Source organism: Brienomyrus brachyistius, chromosome 1 (genome assembly GCF_023856365.1).
Source record: "Brienomyrus brachyistius isolate T26 chromosome 1, BBRACH_0.4, whole genome shotgun sequence".
Taxonomy (NCBI): Eukaryota; Metazoa; Chordata; class Actinopteri; order Osteoglossiformes; family Mormyridae; genus Brienomyrus; species Brienomyrus brachyistius.
The window spans coordinates 3321052-3345627 of record NC_064533.1 but is presented as its reverse complement, the minus strand read 5'-3'; the positions used below and the strand labels follow the sequence as shown (position 1 = coordinate 3345627).

Here is a 24576-nt window from a genome sequence, read left to right as displayed (position 1 = left end):
GGGTGGGGCGCCAATCCATCACAGAGCCTGCTCATACACCACACCTATGAGCAACTTGGTAACTCCAATTAACCTCAGCATGTTTTTGGACTTGGGGGGCGAGGGGGGGGGAACGTGCAAAGTCCAAAACTAATGGAGCCACAGTAGAGACTCAAAGCCAGAGGTGTGAGGCAATAATGCAAACCACTGCACTAGGGTGGGGCCCCAGTTCACAAACCATAGAAAAATAAACAGCACAGTACAGATCAGAAATTCATTCATTGAGTGAGTTTATTGACAGTACAGCATTCCTACATCCTTCACATCACTTGAAAGCAACCCTTTCCAAACAGATCAATACAGAACTGGTGACCACACAGAGCTGACAATAATGAATTCAATATTAACTTCAAAACTGACTCACTGACTAACTTACTAGACCTTTCGAGTTCTCAAACTTGTCTTGGAGGGATGTGTGTCTGACTAGATAATGCTGGGCACCAAGGGGGGGGGGGGGGGGGAGATCAGAATGCCAGCAGAAGTGCCAGTGTCCCCCCCCCCTACCAAGTAGATGCTTTTTGAGTCTACTGGTGGAGTGGGGGTAGGGTGGGATGGAGAGGAGATCTGATTTTTGGGTCCCTGCCTTCCTACAGCTTGTTTTGGACTCCAAGGACCAGTGAAGACCTCCTCTCCATTCGACATCCACTATCTCCACACCCCCTACTTGCAGTACTTACCAACTGATCCCGCCCTCTACCCAACTCGTACTGCGAGCATAACTTTGAACAGGTATGGTGTCACCCTCATCAAAGGCAGACTTTTACTGAGCAGAGATTGTGCAACAGATATTACTGAGGTACATGATGTGGTTCATAGTGGAAAGGGTTGGGAATGGAATGGAATGGAATGAGTGCTGTTACTGGGACTTGCCGAGGCAGGAGAAGCACACTCCATATTAAAGATTTCATTCCTGGGCTTGACCAGGACTGTGAAAGAGAGCCTGTGGCAAACGGCAATCAGTCAGCTACATCAGTGAACGCTACAGACGTAATCCATGACTGCTCAGACCGCCAATGTCTTCCATCAGTTGACATCATTGAGTTTGCAGTTATCGATCCATTCAGCTCTTAAGAGAAATAAATGAAAAGTCTAAATCAAGTCCCCTCCCTTTATCTCCGCCATCAGCGCACTGGTAGTCTCGCACACCACTTTTAGCACCGTTAAGATTGCAATGCTAGATTTCAAGCTGGGGGCTGGGGGGGGGCAAAGAGATGGAGGTGGTGTGTGGGGGCTTCCACTACGATAAAGTCCAAGCGGGAGCCTAAAGTCTCTCCAGCTGCGAGCAAATTCGTCCCAGATCTCGGAGCGACCGAGATTTTTTATTTACACATGAACTTCCCAGGCTCCCTGAAAAACAAAAAAAGACTGTAGAGTTGTGAGGTAATGAATGAAAAGGAAATCCGTTCATTTGTCCAGTAAACCTGAGGTACAGAAATACCGTATTTGCAGGATGTGATGAGGAAGAGGAAGGGCCACAGTAACATGCTATCCGAAACACAGAAACAAAAAACTGTACAGAGCTTTCCTGTCAAATACCCATTTCTTCTTTTTACCATCTACTTCAGTATTTTGATTTTTTTTTTCACGTAAGCCGTAAATATATTATAGTACAAATGTTTATAAAATAGCAGCACACTCAAGTGACACATCACAACTAAGTAATGTTATTTGTGTATAAGAATGAAAACAAAATCATAGCTTTTTAGCAGCGCAAAAAAAAAACAATATAAAAACACATACAAGGACCGGATGACATCATCCCTCAGCTTCCTGCCCTCCTCACTTTGGAATACAGTATCTATCCCGGGGTCGGGCCAGTCGCGCCTCACACTGCCACCTGCTGGCTGCCCCTAGAACTACTCCAATATGATCACTGTCTGGGTTAGAAAGTAACAGGCTGTCTTAGATGTGAGCTGTCCACTGAATAGACAGCATTACTTACAAAAGTCCAGCAATGTTATTTCTACCCCCTTCCCCCCTGTAAGGTGTGACTGCCCGGCCCAGACCTACCCTCCCCTTCAGGCATATGAGTCACCTCTCCCCCTTCCGGTACAAATCCCAACCCCTCCCCATTAAACAACAGAAACAACACAGAATAATAACAAAAAAAATGTAAGGCGTGCACATTTCTTGTGATCATGGCAAATGAACATGGCAAATGAGCATCACAATCGAGCAGAATGCAGCTGGCCAGAAGGAAGCATAACACACGGTAAGGCGTTGGGGGGGGGGGGGTGTTCTGCTCCCGCTGGTGCTGGAGGCGGGGGGGGGGAGCCTTACAATATTCACAAGGTTCTATCGAGTTAGCTAAAGGTGTAATGCTTGAAGCCTTAGCTCCGCCCCCTTCCTGACCCCCCCCCACCCTGAATATTAAAAGACTGTTTCGAGCGGGCCAAGAATTCTGCAGGATTGAAAGGCGGTCCCTGCTGCTGGTGTACCCTCTGTGGGCTGGGGGGGGCTGTGCAGATCAAATCCCAGGCCAAGAAAACCTTGAGAAGCAGCGATGGGGGGTGGGCAGGGGCGTGGCCTTTTACTTTAATGTATGCGGTTTGAACACAGCCTGCCCGATGAGGTCACCACAGCAGTCAAGGGCACCTGGATCAGGCAGCTTCCAACAAATAACAGCTTACAAAGCGAAACATCAACTGTGCAAAAAAAAAACAAAAAAACTAACATTTAGGGAAAAGGTGGCTTTAACCTTAAATGTTCTGTTCGCATTGTCCAAGTGATCTTATGAGTGAAGCAGACAAAATTCAAGTAAAACAAATGTTTCGTTTGCTCAGAGAAGAACCTAAATTCAAATGGTGAACCTTGTCTGTAGCCTTTTCACACGTTTGTTTCAGTTCATTTGCGCTGGTCTTGCTTGTTTTTAGATTGTATACTGTACGAAATGGTCAGACCGTATGGCCGCAAGCTGCTTTTTGGAATGTTTTGCTTTTTCTTGGGTGGAACTGTCCTCGTCATTGGTGTCAGAAGTGACCTGGAACATCTACACACTTTTGCATTCAGAACTGAGCGGGAAACCAGCCCTATAAAGCAGAAAGCCTAGAAAGATCCGCAGAAGAAGGTCGCACTTCCCCTCGTTACGACCATTTTGCGTGTCCCTTGGGAAGCATCTTCAAAGTGCTTTGCTTTGGATACGAGTAACGTGTCGGTGCCGATGTGGTGACCCATGCCTCATGGGACTGTGAAGAGACACTATAAGACGCTGAGCTGCACTGTGAGGACGCACTCACAGTACCCGCCCTTCCTCCTCCGGTCTTGTCTTTCACCCTAACTCTAAGCTCACAGCCTCCACAGGTCTCCTCCCAAACGCAGCAGCGTCTGCACTGCCACCGCCCCTCAGACCCCTCTCTGCCCCTCACCAAGGTGAGGCGGGGCCAGCCCGGTGGGCCGAATGACTCGGGTAACAACACAGAATGATCGCGATTAAGGCATTTCTATCAAACGGCGCTGTTGGGGTTTGCATTGGCAACTTGTCAGGTGGAACAAGAATACCTAAAGATCGTAGCTTTGGGCCCATCCTAATCGACCCCCCCCATCCATCCCTGGCCGCAAACGGCGGGCAACCCAGCCGCATCGCACCTGGTTGAACACAGGTGTGTTCAACAGAAAACAGGTCAAAAAAGTCACTGTCACTTTTACAGTGACAAACGCAGTTGCCCAAAAAACGAAACAACTGACAAAATAATAATAATAATAATAATAATAAAATAATAATAATAATACATTTAACATTAACTACCGTAATGAGATTCTGCATTGTTAAATTCCTCTTAAACATAGCTACACTGCAAGTAAGAGCCCTCCTGACCTTCTCGGGGGGGGAGCATCGACTCCCACACTCCATGGAGGCCGGTGGTGACACCCCCAACGCCCCTCCCCCCCAGTATCTGTCTGCACAAGAACGGTAAAAAAAAAAAAACTAAACAAAATAACACATTAAGTTCCACAGCCCCTGTGTTCACCTCATGCATGCAGCCCTGCAGCGTTTACCCACAATACTTAAAAGCTCATAAACTGTTTATATCTTATTAATTATTAAATATAATTTTATGATGCATATACAATCAAAAACAGCGACCACACAAAACACAGGCTTCCCTTCTGTAACTCGGAGGCACCACAGGGCTTTTTTGTTTCATTGTTTTCAAAAATAATTTTTTATCTAAAATAGGTTGTATTTTGGGATATATTGGGAGCAGGAGACAGAAGAGGAACGTTAGCAAGCACTTTTTGTTGGGGTTCTGTGTGTGTTTTTTTGTCATTTTTTTTTGTTTTGGAGGGGGGGTTCGATTGGTCAGTGCGCTGCTCTGTTGCCGCCCCCCCCTCTCCCCCCCCGCCCTGCCGGCTCACTGCAGGTTGACGTCCCGGACGTCCGTGGGTGTGCTGGACTGGTCCTGTTCCTCGGGGGCCTTGCCCCGCGCGCTCCCGCCCTCCTGCTGCTGCCGCCGGCCCTCCCGCAGGCTGTTGACCAGCACCTGCTCGATCTGCTCCTGGCATTCCTTCAGGAAGTCCTGTGACATGTGGCACAGGGGTCAAAGGTCATCGCCGGCACCCCCACAGTGACAGTGTGCTTCTGTAGAGGTCTATTTTGCATTTGTAGCAGATAGTCAGTACTTTTTGCACATTAGTATACATTCCTCACACGGTAACAATTACTTTCTAATTTATTTTGATCTTATATTGCGTTTTATCATCTTTGTATTTGCTGTTGTAATGTTGAAATGTAATTTCCCTCCACTGATTAATAATCTTCCTGTCTGTCTGTGTCTGTCTGTCTGTCTGTGTATCTGTCTGTTTCTGTCTGTGTTTCTGTCTGTTTCTGTCCGCATCTCTGTCTGTGTCTGTCTGCATATCTGTCTGTCTATTTCTGTCTGCATCTCTGTCTGTTTCTGTCTGCATCTCTGTGTGTCTGTATGTCTGTCTGTATGTCTGTCTGTGTCTGTCTGTCTGTCTGTGTATCTGTCTGTTTCTGTCTGCATCTCTGTCTGTTTCTGTCTGCATATCTGTCTGTCTGTTTCTGTCTGCATCTCTGTCTGTTTCTGTCTGCGTCTCTGTGTGTCTGTATGTCTGTCTGTGTTTCTGTCTGTTTCTGTCTGTTTCTGTCTGCGTCTCTGTCTGTCTGTCTGTCTGTCTATCTATTACTATCTGCTTCCATTCATGCCCTGTTTCATTAGGACTCTACACCAATCCACGTGTATTTTAGCACCGCGGCTTTATGTCAGACTTCTGCTTAACACAGCTTTGCCTCTACATGTAAGTACAGGTGTGCTGCCCTACGCCCTATGGGTCACATGACTCATTTTCTCACGCCCAGCAGTCACATACCGTGCAATAAAAGCCATAATTTACGCATAAATATGACAGTCTTTAGGCCAGGAATTAAGTAACAAAATACAAAAAATGTTGTTTCCATTGCAGCGAGACCATCGCTGTCCCTCACCCAGGAAGGCCCTAGAACCAGTTATGCTGGGAAAGGTGTTTTCTTATTCACCACCCCCCATCCTAAAATCAGTTATGCTAATGAGTGAGACTAGGGGATACTGGCCGGTTAGGGCATCAGGTGCAGCCTCTGAGGCAGACAGATGTGCTCAGGCAGCTGTCCGTGCTGCACCTCTGGGTAAGGCGTCAGGACACAGTGCTGCAGCGTTCACGGAAAGCGCTCCCTTCTATGCGACGGACCTGCATGCATCTTGCAGAGTATAATAAAAATGTTGAGCGGTCCTGCGACCTCCGGGTGCTCCTCACGGCGGGTATGCACACGCTGGAAGACCACCAGCGCAGTTCTGCCATCAGCATGGGCCTTGTTGGGCTGAGGAACATGGCCAGGCATTATCTCAGCGGGCCGGATTGGACCCCAACCCCCTCGGCCCCATGCACACACACAGTCGCCTAGACGACGCTGAAAACACAGGTACTACCAGGGCCATGTTAATTATATCCTGTGTCTTCTGGGAACAGTAAGGAAGCACTTTTGATGAGAGCCAGTTATCCACCCCCCACCCCCACCCCCCATGGGCGCAGGGACTGCACCTAAGTCGCCGACATCTCAGGTTACAGCTTCAAAGTGCGACCGGCAGATACCGAGATGCCTCCTGGGGGGACCTTCAGCCCCCGCTCCCTGCCCCCCCCCCCCCCCCCCCCCCGCCCCTCCCACCACCTTCAGTCTCTGTCATTATTCCAGCTGAAGCATAGGAAACTGAGAGATAAAAGTCAAGGCTGTGGTAAGACGGGTACAGTTGTGGGAGATGGGAACTAAAATGCTGCCAGCGGAGGGCAGGGTGGGGCACTTAAAAGTGTCGCGCAGCTCCCTCTGCAGACCACAGTAACAATAGATGGATATCAAGGGGGAGATGGTGGCGCAGGAGGTAGCGCTATCGTTCGGCAAACGGAGGGTTGCAGGTTTGAGCCTTGGTTCCTCCTGACCCCATCAAAGTGTCCTTGAGCAAGACACTGAACCCCAAATTGCTCCCGGTGAGCAGGTTGGCACCTTGCATGGCAGCCTCTGCCACCGGTGTGTGGATGGGTGAATGTGAGGCATAAAATGTAAAGCGCTTTGAGTACTCGTAGGAGTAGAAAGGCGCTATATAAATGCAGTCCATTTACCATTTACCATCAAGAGTGGAACATGCCGCCCCCCAGTGGATCACTGCAGTACTGCAGCTCCCTGGCCCTCTCCTCTATCTCCTGTCACAGGGATCCACAGGAAGGGGCGTGTGGAAGAAAGTTCTGCCTTTCAGGGTGCGGCATCCACAGCCCACAATGCATGTGTCCAGCTTCAGCACTGTTGTGGACAGGCCCCCTCCCCCGACACCGTGGCCCCTCCGCGCTACGCGAGCGACGGGGGTCAGCCGGCCGCCATGCTGCAGCGGCTGTACTGTGGCTCCACACTGCCGCTTCTGTGCCGTTTGTTCTGGGCTGGAACCAGAACGTCAAACCAACAGGAAGCCCTTTGTCTGAATGCGGAGGCCGACGCTGGAGAACAGAAACTGACTCCATTTAAAGCGAAAGTTCAGTATATATATATAAACGAAATGTGTGTGTGAAACACGTGATGCAGGAGTGCAGCTGGCCGTTCATTCACTTCGCGGCGGACCGTCACCGTTCATCTTTCCCAGTGGTGACAGGCAGTCACAGAGAGGAAGACAGGCAGTCACAGAGAGGAAGACAGGCAGTCACAGAGAGGAAGACACGCAGTCACAGAGAGGAAGACAGGCAATCACAGAGAGGAAGACAGACAGTCACAGAGAGGAAGACAGGCAGTCACAGAGAGGAAGACAGGCAGTCACAGAGAGGAAGACAAGGCTCTGATGTCATCTGCTTCTTCTCCCGCAGATTAAAAAAAGGAGAAAGCAGTAGCATCATTCAGTAAAACCTGCGGGCTGTATGTCCGAGCGAGCGACCAGCCCCCCCCCACACACACACACACACACACACAGCCCGAAGTGGGTAAAAACAGCACTGAAAGAACAGATAACGCGAGGCCCATGTGAGGATGCTGCTTAGCCCGGAGGTTTAACACAAAAACACATTCAAATGTACCGCATCCTCCTTCCCGCAGAGAGACAGCCTCCTGGGATCCTGCAGGGGGCGCCAGAGAACCACACTATGAAATGGCCTCAAACTGATAAAACCTTAGAGGTAAAACTAAGGCAGAACCTGGGGATGCTTTCCTTGCTATTTGAGAACTGAATACGACGGTATCTAGCTAGAACTTTCATCCAAAGTGATGTATAAATGAAAGTCTGTCAGTCTCTGGAGCATTTCAAGGGCATAACCTACTGATTCACACACAACTAGCGGTTCAGATCAGATGCAGTGCAATATCCAGCACTGGGTGTGAGGTTCTGGTTCTCATTCACTGAGCTGAGGGAGGAGTGGGAATTTGTGGGGCTGAAGGCTGACTGTCTACTCATACGTATGGACCTTCTGTCTTTCTCATTCCTCCCTCTAGGGAAGAGAATGTGAACTAGCAGGGGAAACAGCGTCTCAGATGGGGGGGTTGGGTGACACACATCCACCCCAGAAAACTCTAAAAGCTTGGATCACATGCCGCTCACAGGTCAGCGGTGGAATTCAGCCCCAGAGCTCGGGCATGACCGCTCTGTCGCTCCGTCCGAGTCGCACTCACATTGGCGCGCCTCTGCCCTGATGAAAGCCAGGCCCCCAGTGCCCAGCTGTGCCCCCCAAGTGTGTTTGGACTGGGCCCAAACACCGCCAGCCACACAGGCTTCCTGCCTCTCCCCCCTTGTATTCTGGCGTCATGTCCCGCCTCGATTCAGGGGGAGCTGATCCCAGCTCATATGGAGATCATATGGGACCCCCGTCACGGGACAGCATTTAAAAGCCTTTTTGGGGGTTCTGCCGCGGGGGCCCCTGACCTCAGCTCTAACACTGGCATGCCAAGGCCGGCTGCATATGTGCTTTCGAAGGACCGTGGAAAGGGAGAGACTAGGAGGGACGGTGGAGCTACGGGTCTGAGCCCAGATCATCGACTATGAGCATCACTCTCTAGCTGGCATCTGTCCAGCGCACAAAGGGTCCCATCCCATTTCTAACCTCGACATGACCCCAGTCACCTATCCCACCAACCACAGGTAATTTTACCAGGCCTGCAATTGCACCCCCTACAGGTCAGCTGAAAATGCTATTTGAAGATATTATGTGGCTTGTGTCAGTCATTCAACGTATTATCATTATAAATTATTAGCAAATTTTTTCTCCAGATTCATTTTCCTGGACGAATCACTGCTTGCGATCTGCTGGCGAATCCTCTGCTGTTTGTTTTCGGGGGCAGTCTGGCCCCCAAGATCAGCATGAATGTTTCTTTGGAGAAGATGATTAATGACCACTGGCTAGGTCAGGCACCGCCACGGCGCCCCCCACTGTTCCGAACCCGTAACGCACTTCATTTCCCTAAGCATCCAGAAAATTGCCCCCGCCCCCCCCACCCAGGCGACCCACTCACCACGTCCGTGTTGGTGATCTTGGCCAGCAACTCCGGCAGGTTGTCGCCCCACAGCGACCGGTCGGCGTCGTCCAGCTGGAGGCCGCAGATGGCTGCTCCCACGCTGCCTGTGGCGATCATGGACGGTGGACGCATCGCAAAACTGAACTCTGAAGGTTGCAAAACAAAGGGGTGGTTTAAGACACGGGAGATCTGGGTGCCGGCAAATGGAGACACAAGACATTTCTGTAAGATTCTCAAGGATACGCCCAGCCGGACTCCAAATTATCAATGCACCCCAAAACGAATGACGTTTTTAAGCAGCATCCATCATGTCTTTCTGATGGCAAATTACTTAATCAGAAGCTTCTGCAAAGGCGATGAAAAGGAGCAATTAATTACCATCATTCATCAAAACCGCCGTCGCATGCGGCCCAATACAAACTCCTTCTGTGTAATGACGTCTGCGCAGACAGCCACAAGCTTTAATTTTTGCGACGCCGTCTGCGCAGACAGCCACAAGCTTTAATTTTTGCAACGTTTATTGTTGCAGCTTAACTGATATACCTGGCCCACCTATGCTCCTTAGAAAGGGGGGTGGCATGTTTAATTAGTGAGGCGCGGGGGCCAGGCACGCTCACTTCAAAGAGCCGGATGAACAGTCCAAACAGGAGCGGACCTGAGGTGGGGGCCAATTCCCCAGGTGACAAATGCCCGCATTTTCCATAAGCTCCATGCGCCGCCGGGCCCTAATGAGAGAAGTCCTGGGTAATGAGGGCTCGCTCGGCCTGTGAGGGGGCTGAAAAGCAGAGCCCCCCCCCACCTACCCGCTTCTCGGCACCCCCCAAACGCCCACCGCCTCCACCCCCCCCCCCCCCGAGTAATTCGTGTGCTCCCTTGAAAAGGAGGAGAGAGAGAAGAAGAAGAAAAAAAACAGGCCCCCGCCTCTTGGAAAGCGGGTGAATAGAGCTGCTCAGTGCCGCTGCCAGGCCTGACTGCTGTAGGTCCTTTTTTCCACGTGTGGTCAGAGGCAGCGGCTCCCTGACTGTCATTCATAATGCAAATAGGACAGCTTGCGAACGGGCCGGGGGCCGGAGAAGAGCACACACACACACACACACACACACACGCAGACACACACACACACACACACACACACACGCAGACACACACACACACGCAGACACACACACGCAGACACACACACACGCAGACACACACACACACGCAGACACACACACACGCAGACACACACACACACGCAGACACACACGCACGCAGACACACACACACGCACGCAGACACACACGCACACACACACACGCAGACACACGCACGCATGGACACACGCACGCAGACACACGCACGCATGGACACACACGTGCACACACACACGCAGACACACACGGACACACGCACGCGCGGGGGCTGGAGAAGAGAAACACACACACACACATGCGCACGCACGCACACACACATGCAAGTTTATAATTATATCTTTGTGGGGACTCTCCATTCATTTCTATGGGGAAAACACTAATCACAACATGAAAACCTTAACTCCCACCCAGCCCTATCCTTAATGATAAATAACCAAACAAAATACAAGAGTTTTGGCATTTTTAGGTTTTTGATTGCATTCATATGTCTTTGTGGGGACCTGAAAAATGTCAAAATAACATTTGGTCCCCACAATGTATAATAAACATAATCCATAGACACGGACACATACACAGGCGTCAGGCTTCCCTCTGCGGGGTCTGTCAAACCCCCCCCTGCCCCCCACGCTCCCTTGTCTCCCTTTCCATCTGTCTGTCTCTCACTCCGTCTTTGGGTCTCTCCAAATCTGCCCCCCCGGCAGGTTCTGGGCCAGCTGAATGGCGCACAGGCCCCTCCCCTCCCAGGCTCACAACAGCCGACGATTTCGAATAGCGCCACGATCACCCTGTTATTTATTTTTGGAATCGTATTGGTCAGCCGCCCCCCTCGCCCTGAAGGTACAACGAACGGCGGGACTCTCTGCCAATATGGGCGCGAGCTCCGGGCCGCACAGAGGGCTGTCGGGGGGGAAGACAACTTTCAGGGCCAACCTGTGGGGGGGGGGGGGGGGACGACGCCTTATTCCGTGTCAATCTCCGGTCCGGACCCCGTCGCGTGCGCTTTCTCCCTCAAAGAAAAGATTCTCCCTCCCTGGGCTCCTCTGCACGCCCGTCCTCTGTTGCCGGACTGGACCGGGGCGCGAAAACAGCTGCTGTATTAACCTGGGGCCACATTCAGCTGCGAGGCGACCCACACGAGCCCCCACTGCAGGGCCCTGCCTCGCTGTCTGCCTGCCAAATCCAGGCGCTGCCCCTTTGAAGGCAGCCGAGCCTCTTTAGCGTGTGGCGTCAGACCCGCTGCTGCACCTACGTCTCTGTTGACAAATAAATTAATGCATAATCCAGTCCTGTGTTAAGGGCTGGGGACTGGCGAGCGACCCCCCCCATATATTAGAAACATAAAATATAACAAACAAATCAGTGAACATATATATGGAAAATATGACTCCACACACACAGGTTAGTGAGATATATATACATTAAAATATTAAATATTATATATATACAACACTAACAGATAAATACACATATACATGTACATTACCACCTGAGGCATGGGTCAGTGGGGACCTCATAACAGTCATTGTTTCGATGTGAAGGGGGCTGGTTCATAACACCATCCCAGATAAACATCCATAGCTTTTTCTCTCAAGTTTAAGAATGTTGTGTTTTCGTTTAAAACTGTAATGAGTGTTTTGGTCTGTAGGTAAGCCCCCGCCAGAGAGAGCAGGGCCTAACTGTAACCTTCCAGGGGGGGGTCACTGGGGAGCGCGAAACATGTAGAAAAACTGAGGAACAGACACAGGCGCCTTGGGCGGTGGGGGGGCCGTGTGCCGCTAGCAGATTTACCGTATTTGGGACAAGACAAGTCTATCGAGGAACAGCAAATGTGCGTGTGCCTTGGGTGGGGGGCGGGGTGGGAAGGGGGGGTGAGCATCATCTCCGTCCTCATTGGCATGCGTATGGAGGGCCAGTCAGCATGTACTGGGGACAGGGGACTCCTGTGAAACGTACACCCCCCCAAAAAAAAGCAGTGCCACGATCTGCCCTCAATAGGCCTTTCTCCTCCCCGGCACCCCCCATTGCTACGGCTGGGGTAGGGGGAGTGGGGGGCTGGGGATACCCTGTACACACACTCTACTTGGAAATTCATTAAGGCTGGAAAGCTGAAAACCAGCCAGAAGGTGGGTTTTAAACTGAAATAAATCAAGTGCTTGTATCCTTCAAGTACATGAAAGCTATTAATCTGAAAAAAGGCAGAATCCCAGGACATGGAATCCATTGATTGACGAGGAAGGTATATAAACAAGAAGGCGGAATATGTCTCGTCTGGGACCTTGGGAGGTTTCTCTGTATTCCCTGCCGGCCAGCGAGGGGCAGGATGCTGCTGCGCATTCGCACGCGGGGCAGAATTTCTGCAATGGAATAACTAAAAAGTAAACAGCACTCCGTTCTCCCCACGGCTAAGCTGTGGGACGGGGAGACAGGCCAGAAGCCGGCTGGAGCAACTGGAAAGCGGCTTTGGTTTTAGGATCCCTGCCCTCTAGTGGCAGCTGAGGGTAGTGTGTGGCGGGGTTATGGAAGAAGATGTCAGCGATAGCATTGAGGCAAACACCCTAGGGATGGCTGTGACACCCCCCATCCAGACATTAACCCTAACCCCCCATCCAGACACTAAACCTAACCCTAACCCCCCATCCAGAAACTAACCTTAACCCCAATCCTCCCATCCAGACACTAAACCTAACCCTAACCTTAACCCAAACAGCGCTAACCCAAACCCAACAGTTGCACGTTTCCATTGCTCCTGTTCTGTTTGCTGTTTTGCTCGTTGTCTTGACCTCAAAATAACTTCAAATTTCGAAAAGTACCAAAACAGGACCAAAGGTTCATGAGTCTTTCCATTCTAAAAGCCAAGGCTCTCAGGTAAAACTATATTCTCTCATAAGTCAGTGAAGGGGGTGTTTATGAGCAATCATCTTATGCTTCTGTCATTGGCATGCTGGGGTACACGGACTGACACAGATCTGACACGGACCTGACACGCTACAGTGCAGGTCAGTCTAGGTTCTATCTGGGTATCAATATATTCCACAGAGTGGCCATGAACAAAAGGAGAGGCCTTAATCCAGAAGGCAGGCCCTGGACAAGGAGAGGCCTTAATCCAAAAGGCAGGCCCTGGACAAGGAGAGGCCTTAATATGAAAGGCAGGCCCTGGACAAGGAGAGGCCTTAATATGAAAGGCAGGCCCTGGACAAGGAGAGGCCTTAATCCGAAAGGCAGGCCCTGGACAAGGAGAGGCCTTAATCCGAAAGGCAGGCCCTGGACAAGGAGAGGCCTAAATACGAAAGGCAGGCCATGGACAAGGAGAGGCCTCAATCCAAAAGGCAGGCCCTGGACAAGGAGAGGCCTTAATCCAAAAGGCAGGCCCTGGACAAGGAGAGGCCTTAATACGAAAGGCAGGCCCTGGACAAGGAGAGGCCTTAATCCAAAAGGCAGGCCCTGGACAAGGAGAGGCCTTAATCCAAAAGGCACGCCCTGGACAAGGAGAGGCCTCAATCCAAAAGGCACGCCCTGGACATGGAGAGGCCTTAATCCGAAAGGCAGGCCCTGGACAAGGAGAGGCCTTAATCCAAAAGGCACGCCCTGGACAAGGAGAGGCCTTAATCCAAAAGGCACACCCGGGACAAGGAGAGGCCTTAATCCGAAAGGCAGGCCATGGACAAGGAGAGGCCTTAATCCAAAAGGCAGGCCCTGGACAAGGAGAGGCCTTAATCGAAAAGGCAGGCCCTGGACAAGGAGAGGCCTTAATCGAAAAGGCAGGCCCTGGACAAGGAGAGGCCTTAATCCAAAAGGCACACCCGGGACAAGGAGAGGCCTTAATCCAAAAGGCACACCCGGGACAAGGAGAGGCCTTAATCCAAAAGGCAGGCCCTGGACAAGGAGAGGCCTTAATCCAAAAGGCACACCCGGGACAAGGAGAGGCCTTAATCCAAAAGGCAGGCCCTGGACAAGGAGAGGCCTTAATCACGAAATCCATGCTTCGGTACAATCAAAACTGAGATGCAGGTTATGCTGAAAGTCAGTGGAGAAAAGGGTATACTTTGATAGGAGAAGAATTCCCAGTTTTGGCCAGAGAGATACTCAGATGAAAATACTTTAAAAAAAAAGTACTATAATGTGGAAAACAAGGCAATGACTTTGATTTGAGTTCCACAGCCCTCCACAGTTTCTCAGACTTTTTCAGAGTTCCAGAGCGTTCCACAAGTCATCAGTGTTCTTCAAATTTCAAAAAGTACCAAACAGTTCCATAGAGTTCCACAGCTCTTCAGCCCCTCAGGCTTCCAAAGAGTTCCACGGAGTTCCATAATGATCCACAGGTCATCAGAGTTCCTCAAAATTAACCAGTGAGTTCCAAAGAGTTCCACTGGTCTTAAGTTCCTCAGAGGTACAAAAAGTTCCACAGAGTTCCACACCATGGGTCATCAGAATTCTTCAAAGTTCAAAAAATCCCACGGAGTTCCATAGAATTCCAAATATCTTCACTTCCTCAGTCCTAAAGCTCTTCAGAGTACCTCAAGTTTTCAAAAGCTCCACAGAATGTGAGCTGAGGTTTGAGTCTGCGCCAGTTATGACCGGATGTTCTGTAGCTGTGAATCACAGCTGGCACCAGTTGATAAAGAGAGTGTTTAAAATGGCCACAGTATGTTGACTGATTCCATGACCATTTCAAACATACACATATTACTAGGCAGGCCTGTAGATGACATTTGGGTACAAGAGACAAATAAGTTTAGACAAAAGATGAGCAGAAAAAGCCTGTGAGTCCCCTGGAATCCCCCCTTTTTTGACCTCCACTCTCACTTTGGTTAAACATATACTGCACTTTCCACTAACGCAGTCAAGACAATGTCAACAGAGCACTGGGTCCAGTCAGAAAGCGGAGTGGGATTGGCTCCAGCCCGAGCAGGTGGGTCCTTGGCTGATTCACCCACGACCTCAGGTTGGCATCCCCGTACGGCACCACGGGGTCCTCCCCTCCCAGCATGTTCTCCGAAACGAGTCCCAGACCCCTGTTTGGGTAAACAAGAGCTGCTCGGCGTCTCCCTGGAAGGCTTCAGCATAATCTCCCCTTAATGAGCCAACCCCCCTCCCACCCATTCCTCGGGGGCCACCCCGAGCAGTGCCGGCGTGTCCTATGGAGTGCGCCCACCGACCCTGACCCTCGCACGCCTCCGCATGTGAAATGGAGGGTCGGCCTTTTGTCCGCTCCCTCCCCCGCCTGCAGCAGAGGCACGGCCCATTTGCATAGCCCTGAAAGGCTCAACCATGTTATTAATTAATACTGAGCTGGCCGCCGGCGTCTGACAGAATCCCACCAAGTGCCTCAAACGGAACCGTTTCATCAAGAGCGGGGGAGCATAAAAAATGGACTGCCTTACCCACCCCCCCATCCCTTTTACTCTTTTCTTACTTTTAACAACAGCGGGCCTGGTTCATAAAAGTCCTAAAGAAAAGTGTGGGGGGGGGGGGTGGCTGAAATGGAATTTCAATGGTCACAAAGCTGAAGGTGCAGCAGCTGGATGGCTGAGTGCGGCGCAATTAAAAATCCCCATGGAAATTCCTCCCTTCGGCTTCCAGATCCAGCCCATTCAGCAGATCTTTAGGGGAATTTAATCCAGGAGATGTACTGTTGGGGAGCGACGGCACAGACATGGCTGCTTCGCAAACAACATCCCGCTCTGTGACTCGGACGCCATGCCGCGTCTCACCTGGCAAATAATCAAACAAACGCACCCCCTAAATGACACGCCCCTAAACCCTGTCGGCCAGCGCCATCTGTCAGACGAGATGACAGCAAGTCTACGAGCCCAGTTCCAGCCTCCTTGATGAATTTCTCATGAGTTTTCAGGTACCTCGAACCCAAAAACTGAACCATCCTTAAAGTGATTCAGTGACACCCCCCCAACAAGGACCCCAAACCAGCCACATTAATCTTTGCTGATATCGGAATGTTGGTTGGACAGGGGGTGGGGCAGAGTTTAGGTGGAGGATGGGGTGGAGCCAACCTGGCTGGGTCCAGTGTGCTGGAGGGGGGCATGATTGCCTCTGGAACCTATTATCCCGCAACTGAGAGAGGCAGGCTGGGAGATGTACACTACAATGGCCCCCCAACCGGGGCAGAACGCCATGCCCTGGAGGAGGAGCAAAGCCTGAGAATGGGAAGAAAACCCACATTCCAAACCAAAACGACCGCCGGTGATGAAACTGGCTCATTCTCCCTCTCCTTCTGTCGGCCATTAATCACCTGCATCTCTCCAGTGACTCCCTGTGTGATCTCCACCTGACTCCCAGCCAAACAGCTACCACGGATGACAGCAGCACCAACAGGGAGGTGGCCCTTTCTCATCCTTTGAAGTGTCATGACATCTCGGTACTCCCAAGACATGAAAGCCGTGGGAGGAGAAAAAGGTGATATCCTGGGACATCCTCCGGCACTCTGCTAGCCAGGGTTCTTTCACGCCAACCATGGGGAGAAATGCATCTCAGTCAAGCATAACTGACCCAAGAAAAAGCAGAATGGGGTTGCAGTAGCTATTGTTACTCAAGATGTACAGTATTATCATGTGGCTAAAGGAGGGTATCCACAGCTGTTCCCATGGAGGCATTAAGATGCCCCTCATCACAGCAAATTGCTTGTGCCGACTCCCATGTGACCACTTGCAATTGACTTGAGCTGTGGTGAGAGATGCGGGAAGAGACCTGTGGCGAATAAGAGTGCTGACGTCTGTCTGAGATTTAGCGAGACCGATCTACCCTTTCGGCCTCTGTGCCACAGGCCCTGCAGCTCCACAAAAAAACCCCTCCGCCCTTTTGACGGGACCCTGACACGGACACATCAAAACCGAGGGCCTACCTGTGGCACAAAGGGCGATGAAGGTCTGAGCATGCTTGCGGACCAGCGCCAGCTTATCCTCGGGCAGCGGAAGCTTCCGGACAATGTGCTCGATGAAGTCATTGGGGGTGACAGCCGCGAGGTTCCACTTCAACTTCCCCAAGACGACAAGTTCCCAGTCCTAGGAGGGGATGGATGAAGCATATTAGCCAGCTTCCTGACTAGTACATTCAAGGGAAGCAAAGTAAATATTATCACACTGAACACAGAGAACCACATTCTCCAAAGCTACAATATGGAGGATCACATAAAGGCTTGAACCGACAACTCTCTAGACAAAAGTTTCACCCATTGACTCCTGTAGCGGTTCTATGCTTTACAGCAGTGGTCACCAACTTTTCTAAGCCTGAGATCCCTAACCCCAGCCTCGATGAAACACAAGAACTAACTATTTAAGCCTTGAGAGAACAAGACAACTCAGATTCATCCAAAATAACATTGTAACAATTCAATTCTAAATGTCCTTCCAACGCCAAAAATAAAGACATACATATATATACACATACACTTGTCATTCACATAGGTAAAAAGAAACTCTTCCCGTTCTGGATGGAAATTGTCAGTTTTCACCTTCTTTTGTGGAGCCTATGCTAGCTAATTGTTAGCCACCTAGCAAACTAACACCAACCAGTACCACACATCGATATGTGCGACGATGAACATGCCGATACTCTCCTGTCATTGGTCACTTTAATTCAGCACCTGCTCCACTGAAAAATGCAGCTGGATTGAGATGTATTATTTATTTTCATATTACATTAGAGAGCTATAGGGAAAGTGTGAAACATCTACCACTCAATCTCAATCGATGGGTTGGTGACCACTGCTCTAAAGCGTCCGTAATGACCTGCCCTGACTCCCTGATATACAACTAAAGTCACAGAGCAAAAGGACAGACTGCAAACAGACTCATTTTTCAAGCAAACCTGAAAAAACTTTCATGACTTACAGCCATCCTGAGATCTACGGCTTCTCAGTGTTACTCAAGAAGACTCATCGCTCAGGCTTAAAGTAGTGAGGCAGTATTTCCAGTTCAAGTCTGAGAAGATGCCTTCTCATGTATCCTGGTTGTGTGGGACTGGGGAAAATCTTTTTCGAAGCGAAGAAATAACCTGACAAATGCTATATGTCCTACCACTAACCTCTGTTTAAACAAAGCTTAATGAACCGAAGGTATTCCACGAAAGCAAAAGCTGTCAAAAACTCAAGTCGTATCAATGATTAAGATGGTCCTTCAATATCAAAGCATTATAGCTCATTTATCATGAAAAATATAGCCAGCTACTCAGTAACAGACTGATTTGATTAAATCAGTGACCTCAAAAACTGGTATAATTGAGCATTAAGCAACTTAAGTTGAAGTTACGGGCAACATCTTGTAAATTCCAACTTCCCCATGGTCTACAGTGGTAAAGATACATGTGTTGAATGACAGAAGTCCATGTGTCTTCTTTAGACGTGTAAGTGAAACGGAAGAGTCAGAAAGTCAGGCTGTAGAGACCTGCTACTTAGGGTCTTATGACTAGAGCAGCTGTTCCTCCTTTTCTGGTTACAGGCTTAGGTTCAGACACAGGATTGGGCTTTAACTGTAATCCAGTGAGGCAACATCTCACTCAGTGGGCTTTAACTGCAATCCAGTGAGGCAACATCTCACTCAGTGGGCTTTAACTACAATCCAATGAGGCAACATCTCACTCAGTGGGCATTAACTACAATCCAGTGAAGCAACATCTCACTCACTGGGCTTTAACTACAATCCAGTGAAGCAACATCTCACTCAATGGGCTTTAATTACAATCCAGTGAGGAAACATCTCACTCAGTAGGCTTTAACTACAATCCAGTGAGGCAACATCTCACTCAGCGGGCTTTAACTACAATCCAGTGAAGCAACATCTCACTCAGTGGGCTTTAACTACAATCCAATGAGGCAACATCTCACTCACTGGGCTTTAACTACAATCCAGTGAAGCAACATCTCACTCAGTGGGCTTTAACTACAATCCAGTGAAGCAACATCTCACTCACTGGGCTTTAACTACAATCCAGTGAAGCAACATCTCACTGAATAGGCTTTAACTACAATCCAATGAGGCAACATCTCACTCAGTGGGCTTTAACTACAATCCAATGAGGCAACATCTTACTCAACAGGCTTTAACTACAATCCAATGAGGCAACATCTCACTCAATCGGCTTTAACTACAATCCAATGAAGCAACATCTCACTCACTGGGCTTTAACTACAATCCAGTGAGGCAACATCTCACTCAATAGGCTTTAACTACAATCCAATGAGGCAACATATCACTCACTGGGCTTTAACTACAATCCAATGAGGCAACATCTCACTCAATGGGCTTTAACTACAATCCAATGAGGCAACATCTCACTCACTGGGCTTTAACTACAATCCAATGAGGCAACATCTCACTCAGTGGGCTTTAACTACAATCCAATGAGGCAACATCTCACTCAATGGGCTTTAACTGCAATCCAATGAGGCCGTGTCTCACTCAGCAGGCTTTAAGTTCACTCCAGTGAGGAGCCTCACACTCAAGCTAGCCATAAGTCCAGATCAACCACGTTGCAGAGTGTCTAGCCAACGACTCATACCCCCACTTCAAAGCAGGCAAAACGCAGGTCACTTGGGAGGACAGTGATGAGGCCTTGGTGAAAATTGGCGAATCCAGACGTCACACTGCCAAAACCCCAAAAGCTCCTCATAAGAAAGGCCTACATATTGTTTGTCTTCTGTCATTTTCTTGTGAAGATATCAGTTCTCCATCCTAGAAAAGACTCCTTTGAAGGAGGAGGGTCACTCATCCTCAGAGCTTCCCAGATCTCTGGGCTTGGACACACGCCAGTGCTACGTAACAACTCCCCTTTGTCCGTCTGACTTCACAACTGTGTAGAAGTCAGCAATTACCCCCCAACAACTCTCAAGGGAAGAAAGTAGTCCATTTATACTGAAGAAAATGAGCAAAGACTTGTAAACGACTATGTAATGAATGATAGTATGAACAACCTGAGATGCTCAAAGAAAGCTTTATGATTCATTGTAAACAGTTGGCTGGCCACATCTTATTTTTTGGACATGCTTTGGTCTTAATACTTAAATCCTCTTCCGTATACAGAAGATGGGCGTTCGATGATAAATCTATCATAAAGCACAAAGAAAATAAAAAGCATTTTAAAATAGTACATAGCACTAACCCTAACAAACATCAGAGCCTGGCCTACAGCTGGGCACATTCATGTCATTTTATTGGATAATGTACTGAAAATGAAAAACAGAACTGAATTGGAATCGTAAAGTCAAAGTACCGTAACTCAGAGCACGGTAACCGGGACAGCATCTGTGCAAACAATGGCGTACACAAAGAGCTTCACACGACGTAAACTCCTGCGTAACATCTACACTGTCGATAGCCCCTCCCTTACACTGTAGCTTAAGCCATAGCCTGATGCCTGTAGTTTATTTTCTGGGGGGGTACACAGCAACGTGGCTATCTGCGGCGTAGATTCTATGCAGAGGTATAAATCAAGTGTCATGGTCCCATCTTTTAATGTCAGTTAGATGTGGATTTCACCAAATACTTAATTGCCTGAGTTTGACCCTGGGAAACCTCCAGCCCAGTTCATCCATCCTCTGAGCCCAATGGGTCACTGGCCCCATAGAAGTCAAAATCAATTTTCAGACTTCAGCAAAGTGGGCATGAAGGCTGAGGTGCTGCTTGAGTCAGCAACTGTCGTGCAACAGACATGCATGCGATGGACATGCGTGCGGAAACTCCTCTGCACTGCGAGTTCCTGCAGTTGAGCCTGTACCCATCACATCTGTGGCTTTTAAAACAAGTTGTCACATCAAACAGAGCTGCTCATCCGCTTCCTTTCTCGATGACCCATCGGCCAAACAGAGGCCACAGAGATGCTGTGAAAGCAGGCAGTGAGTTCATGAAAACCCCCTCTGCTTTCAGGGAGAGCCCCTCCCTGAACCAGGCCAGTCTGCCTTTCGACTTTACTTTCATGCACAGACCCCTCCCCCGTACTCAGAAACCCAAGGTATGCAGAGAGAGTCTAAGCCTGACTGTCCTCGCACGCATCCTGAGCAGCTGTGTCACTCCAGAAGATCTCCAGCGAGCACAAGGACACGCAAGGACACAGCAGTGGTGGGTGGAGAGGCGGGATTTGGACCTCAAACCTTGGTCCACCATCTCAGCCCACACATATGCAGTCCTGAATTCCCAAACGTGACTAGAACAAGCAATCCCTCATTGACTGAACAGTGTAACCCAGCAACACACTGTATGCCAACTCCAATACAACAGAACCCATGAACATACCTGACATCTAATCCAGTGCAAAGTCAACCAAGAACACATCATGCACCCAGGGTTGTACAATGTTTAGCAGGAACGCACTTGTTAGACAGTTACTTGGAATTGCACTGCACTTTCCATTTAGCTCAAAAGTCCCCAGGAATACACTGTAGAGCAAGTCACTGCAAAGTCACCCAGGAATGCAGTGTACAGTCAATCCAGGGTAATGTTAACCAGGACTGCACTGTACAGTAGTCACTGGAAAAAAGAGGCAATGCAGGCTATACTCTAGGACAGGACTTTCCACATGCAGTGAATTATGCCTGGACCCTTTTGCAATATGAGTGGGATCCGGTGCTTACAGAAAAGATGTTTACATAACGACAAGGAGGAAATCCTTATCTAATGCAAGGATCCAGCGTGTTTTAATCTGAGTCGCGTTACAGGGCTGATTCACCAACAGGATGGAGCTTCCTGGGACACAGGGATGAACAGAGACCCCCCCAGTGTAGGTCAGCCTAACTCTCAGCAAGTAGCTGCGATGCTATCGTGTCACCAGACATCCTGATCCAACAGGAACTCCCAAAATAATATCAGGCCATATAAATCACTGACTGGAAAGTCCACACCAAAAAATGGCTCAAGAGAAAATACTCCAAAGTAGAAAACACCATTTTATCCAGAGAAGACAGAAATATGTAAGAATTTTTTAGACTTATATGCTGTGAACTACATAAAGAAAACATTACAAATATGTAGTTCAAGGGGCTCTGATCAAGAGATTTCGCATGTGAAGAACATTCTCCATGAACCTAACCCTACCAGCTATGGTCTGCCCTGGTCAAATCATAGGCAGCATGTTCTCCTCTTGAAGACAAGACCGTGAGACCACATATCTGTCTCTTGCTTTCAAAATACATCATTAGCGATGCACTGCAGTAAGCTGGTATACAGCATGTAACATACTTGGTGGCTAACACATCTCACCGTTAGGCTACCTGTAAGCTGAAAGCCTTCTAATTCGCCTACCATCAACCATTAAGGGTTTAACCAACGACATGACCCAGAATTCACTCGTCCTTCTCCTTTCTTATCCTAACCGCCCCCTCCCCTTCACCCCTCCATTTGGCTGGAATCCGAACTCTGGCAAGGGATCAGTACGGTCGCTGCTTAACTGAAAAGCTTAGGCGCTAGGTGGCAATAGAGACCGTTTTCGGAGCTCAGTATACTGCAATACCTCGAGTTATTTTATCGAATGCAAATTTTGGCAGGGATCGCTGTCTTGATGTATTATATAAAGTTAACGTCAAATGAGTCAATCTTTTCGTAACAATGCATCGTTCAAACCTCATACAGGTAATCTGCCAGATACAACTCGCATTTATTTAAATCCCTAAAACAATATAGGCACAAAGCCAGACGTTCTGATTAAAATATAAATCATGGCATATAATAACCTTAAAAAAACCTACAACGGAATTATTTTCTCCAACGACAGAAAATAGATAAATACTTCAATGCTACGGCAATGTAAATGACTGAAAATCCTTGCAATATAGAGAAACAGGGTTTTTTTTTTTTTACCGCACTCGCTGAAAATGCGCCTAAATGATTTGCTCAGTGTTGCTTACCAGAAGGTCTTGCGGCTTGATAGAATTATCTGTGTAAATGCAGAGTTTTTCTGCTGTCAATGGTCGCGTCTCTTTTAACTTTGAAGCGAGGAACATGCACACCGCTCCTAGCAGCTGCAGATTACATTTTCTGGTGGGAACAACGGCTAAAAATCTGTCCAAGTAGTTCATCGCCAAGGGGAAAACTTCTTCTTCACACTTTTGTTCTTCACAAACCTGGGGAGGGACACAAACGAATTATCTAGTAGCTAAATGCAATGCGACACGTGGTTCACCTTATATAATAATTTAATTATTTACTAATACACATCATGATGGACATGTTGCATTCAGGCAAACATGTAGTCAATACATAAGATAAAATAAAATATGTAAGCCGCTTTATCTCATTAGAAACCGATGCAATTTCGTCACGAATTGACCTGCCCTTGAGCTACAAAAACGTTATCAATTATTTCCGAATAGATTTTTACAAGGCTAAAGGAAGGACTTAGGCAGAAGCTGTTAATAGGCTCGCATTCCTTCAGTTCATTCAGTAAGAAATGAATTCAAGTCACAATCACCGTGGCCAAAAAACACCCATGCAGCTCAGTTCGAGAACTGTTTTTTAATTCGTCATATTTTCATAAAATATTTAAAAATATAAATAAATTGTATAAAGATGTGATTTTCACTTCAAAATGATCGGCAGTCATTTTTACATCATTCCCGACAATTGTTAGACTTGTAGGTCGATTTAATATGTTTTAAAACGTGAAAATTAAAACCGAGCAGCGTGTGGCTGCTGCTGAATGCGTCACGCACCAGGCAAAATAATTATTTCAAAAAATTATTTAAAATCATGATCGCAAATAAAATGAACAAATTTGACATGAAAAAAGAGCTTTAATTGTCTTCTGTGTTTTCCGACAGTTCTCGACTAGAAATTTTCAAGCGATTATTAATAATCGAACTTAATTCTTCGATGACGGATTTCGATGGCAGCACAGATAGTAGAAGAGAGCTACGGCCCGCACCCCTTCCGCTGACAAATACTTTAAAAAATTATACAAAATGTATGATACGTTTCCCACGTATGTTTGACCAAGATCTGTATAGTCTAGATGCTCGACTATCTAAATATGTGTATTTTAATAACTGTTATAGTGCTTTAGAGGACTACGAAGTCGTCGAAAAAAACGTAACCTTAGCCTTGTTGAAAAACAACATGGCGTTAACGTTGCATTATAGAATGGGTGACTGCAAACGTGTGCATGGAAATATTTATCCGAAATAAATAAATAAATAACAATTAAACACACTGCACCTTTTCCACACGGCTTGCATTCAGTACAAACTGAAAGGTCTTTTAATTTCAGTATTGAGACTATTTCTGTCTGTCTCCTTCGCTGTTTCCGAGACGAGCGTCGCTCGACTATAAAAGTGTAGAAAATGATTACATTTACAGAAGCGGCGAATACCGTGAATGACATTTCGTTATATAGATTGCAAACCGTTTATTTTCACTCGACATGAAAAAGGGCGACAGGCTGCGAGAAGGAAAGTGTTCAGAAAGCTTTAAAAGGAGGGACCAGCGCGGA

At 48.3% G+C, this 24576-nt stretch overlaps 1 protein-coding gene across 3 annotated transcripts in view; it reads right to left on the bottom strand.

The window, feature by feature from the left end:
- Window positions 1-252: 252 nt before the first annotated feature.
- Window positions 253-24576, bottom strand: part of ccnd2a (cyclin D2, a) — a 137857-nt gene continuing 113533 nt past the window's right edge. For all 3 annotated transcript variants that reach the window (XM_049010146.1, XM_049010225.1, XM_049010065.1), the window contains exons 2-5: window positions 22997-23212; window positions 17006-17165; window positions 9011-9159; window positions 253-4556 (exon numbers count right to left, since the gene is read on the bottom strand). In XM_049010146.1, the coding sequence (XP_048866103.1) occupies window positions 4392-4556; window positions 9011-9159; window positions 17006-17165; window positions 22997-23212 (690 nt within the window). In that variant the 3' untranslated portion in view covers window positions 253-4391. The remainder of the gene's footprint in view (window positions 4557-9010; window positions 9160-17005; window positions 17166-22996; window positions 23213-24576) is intronic.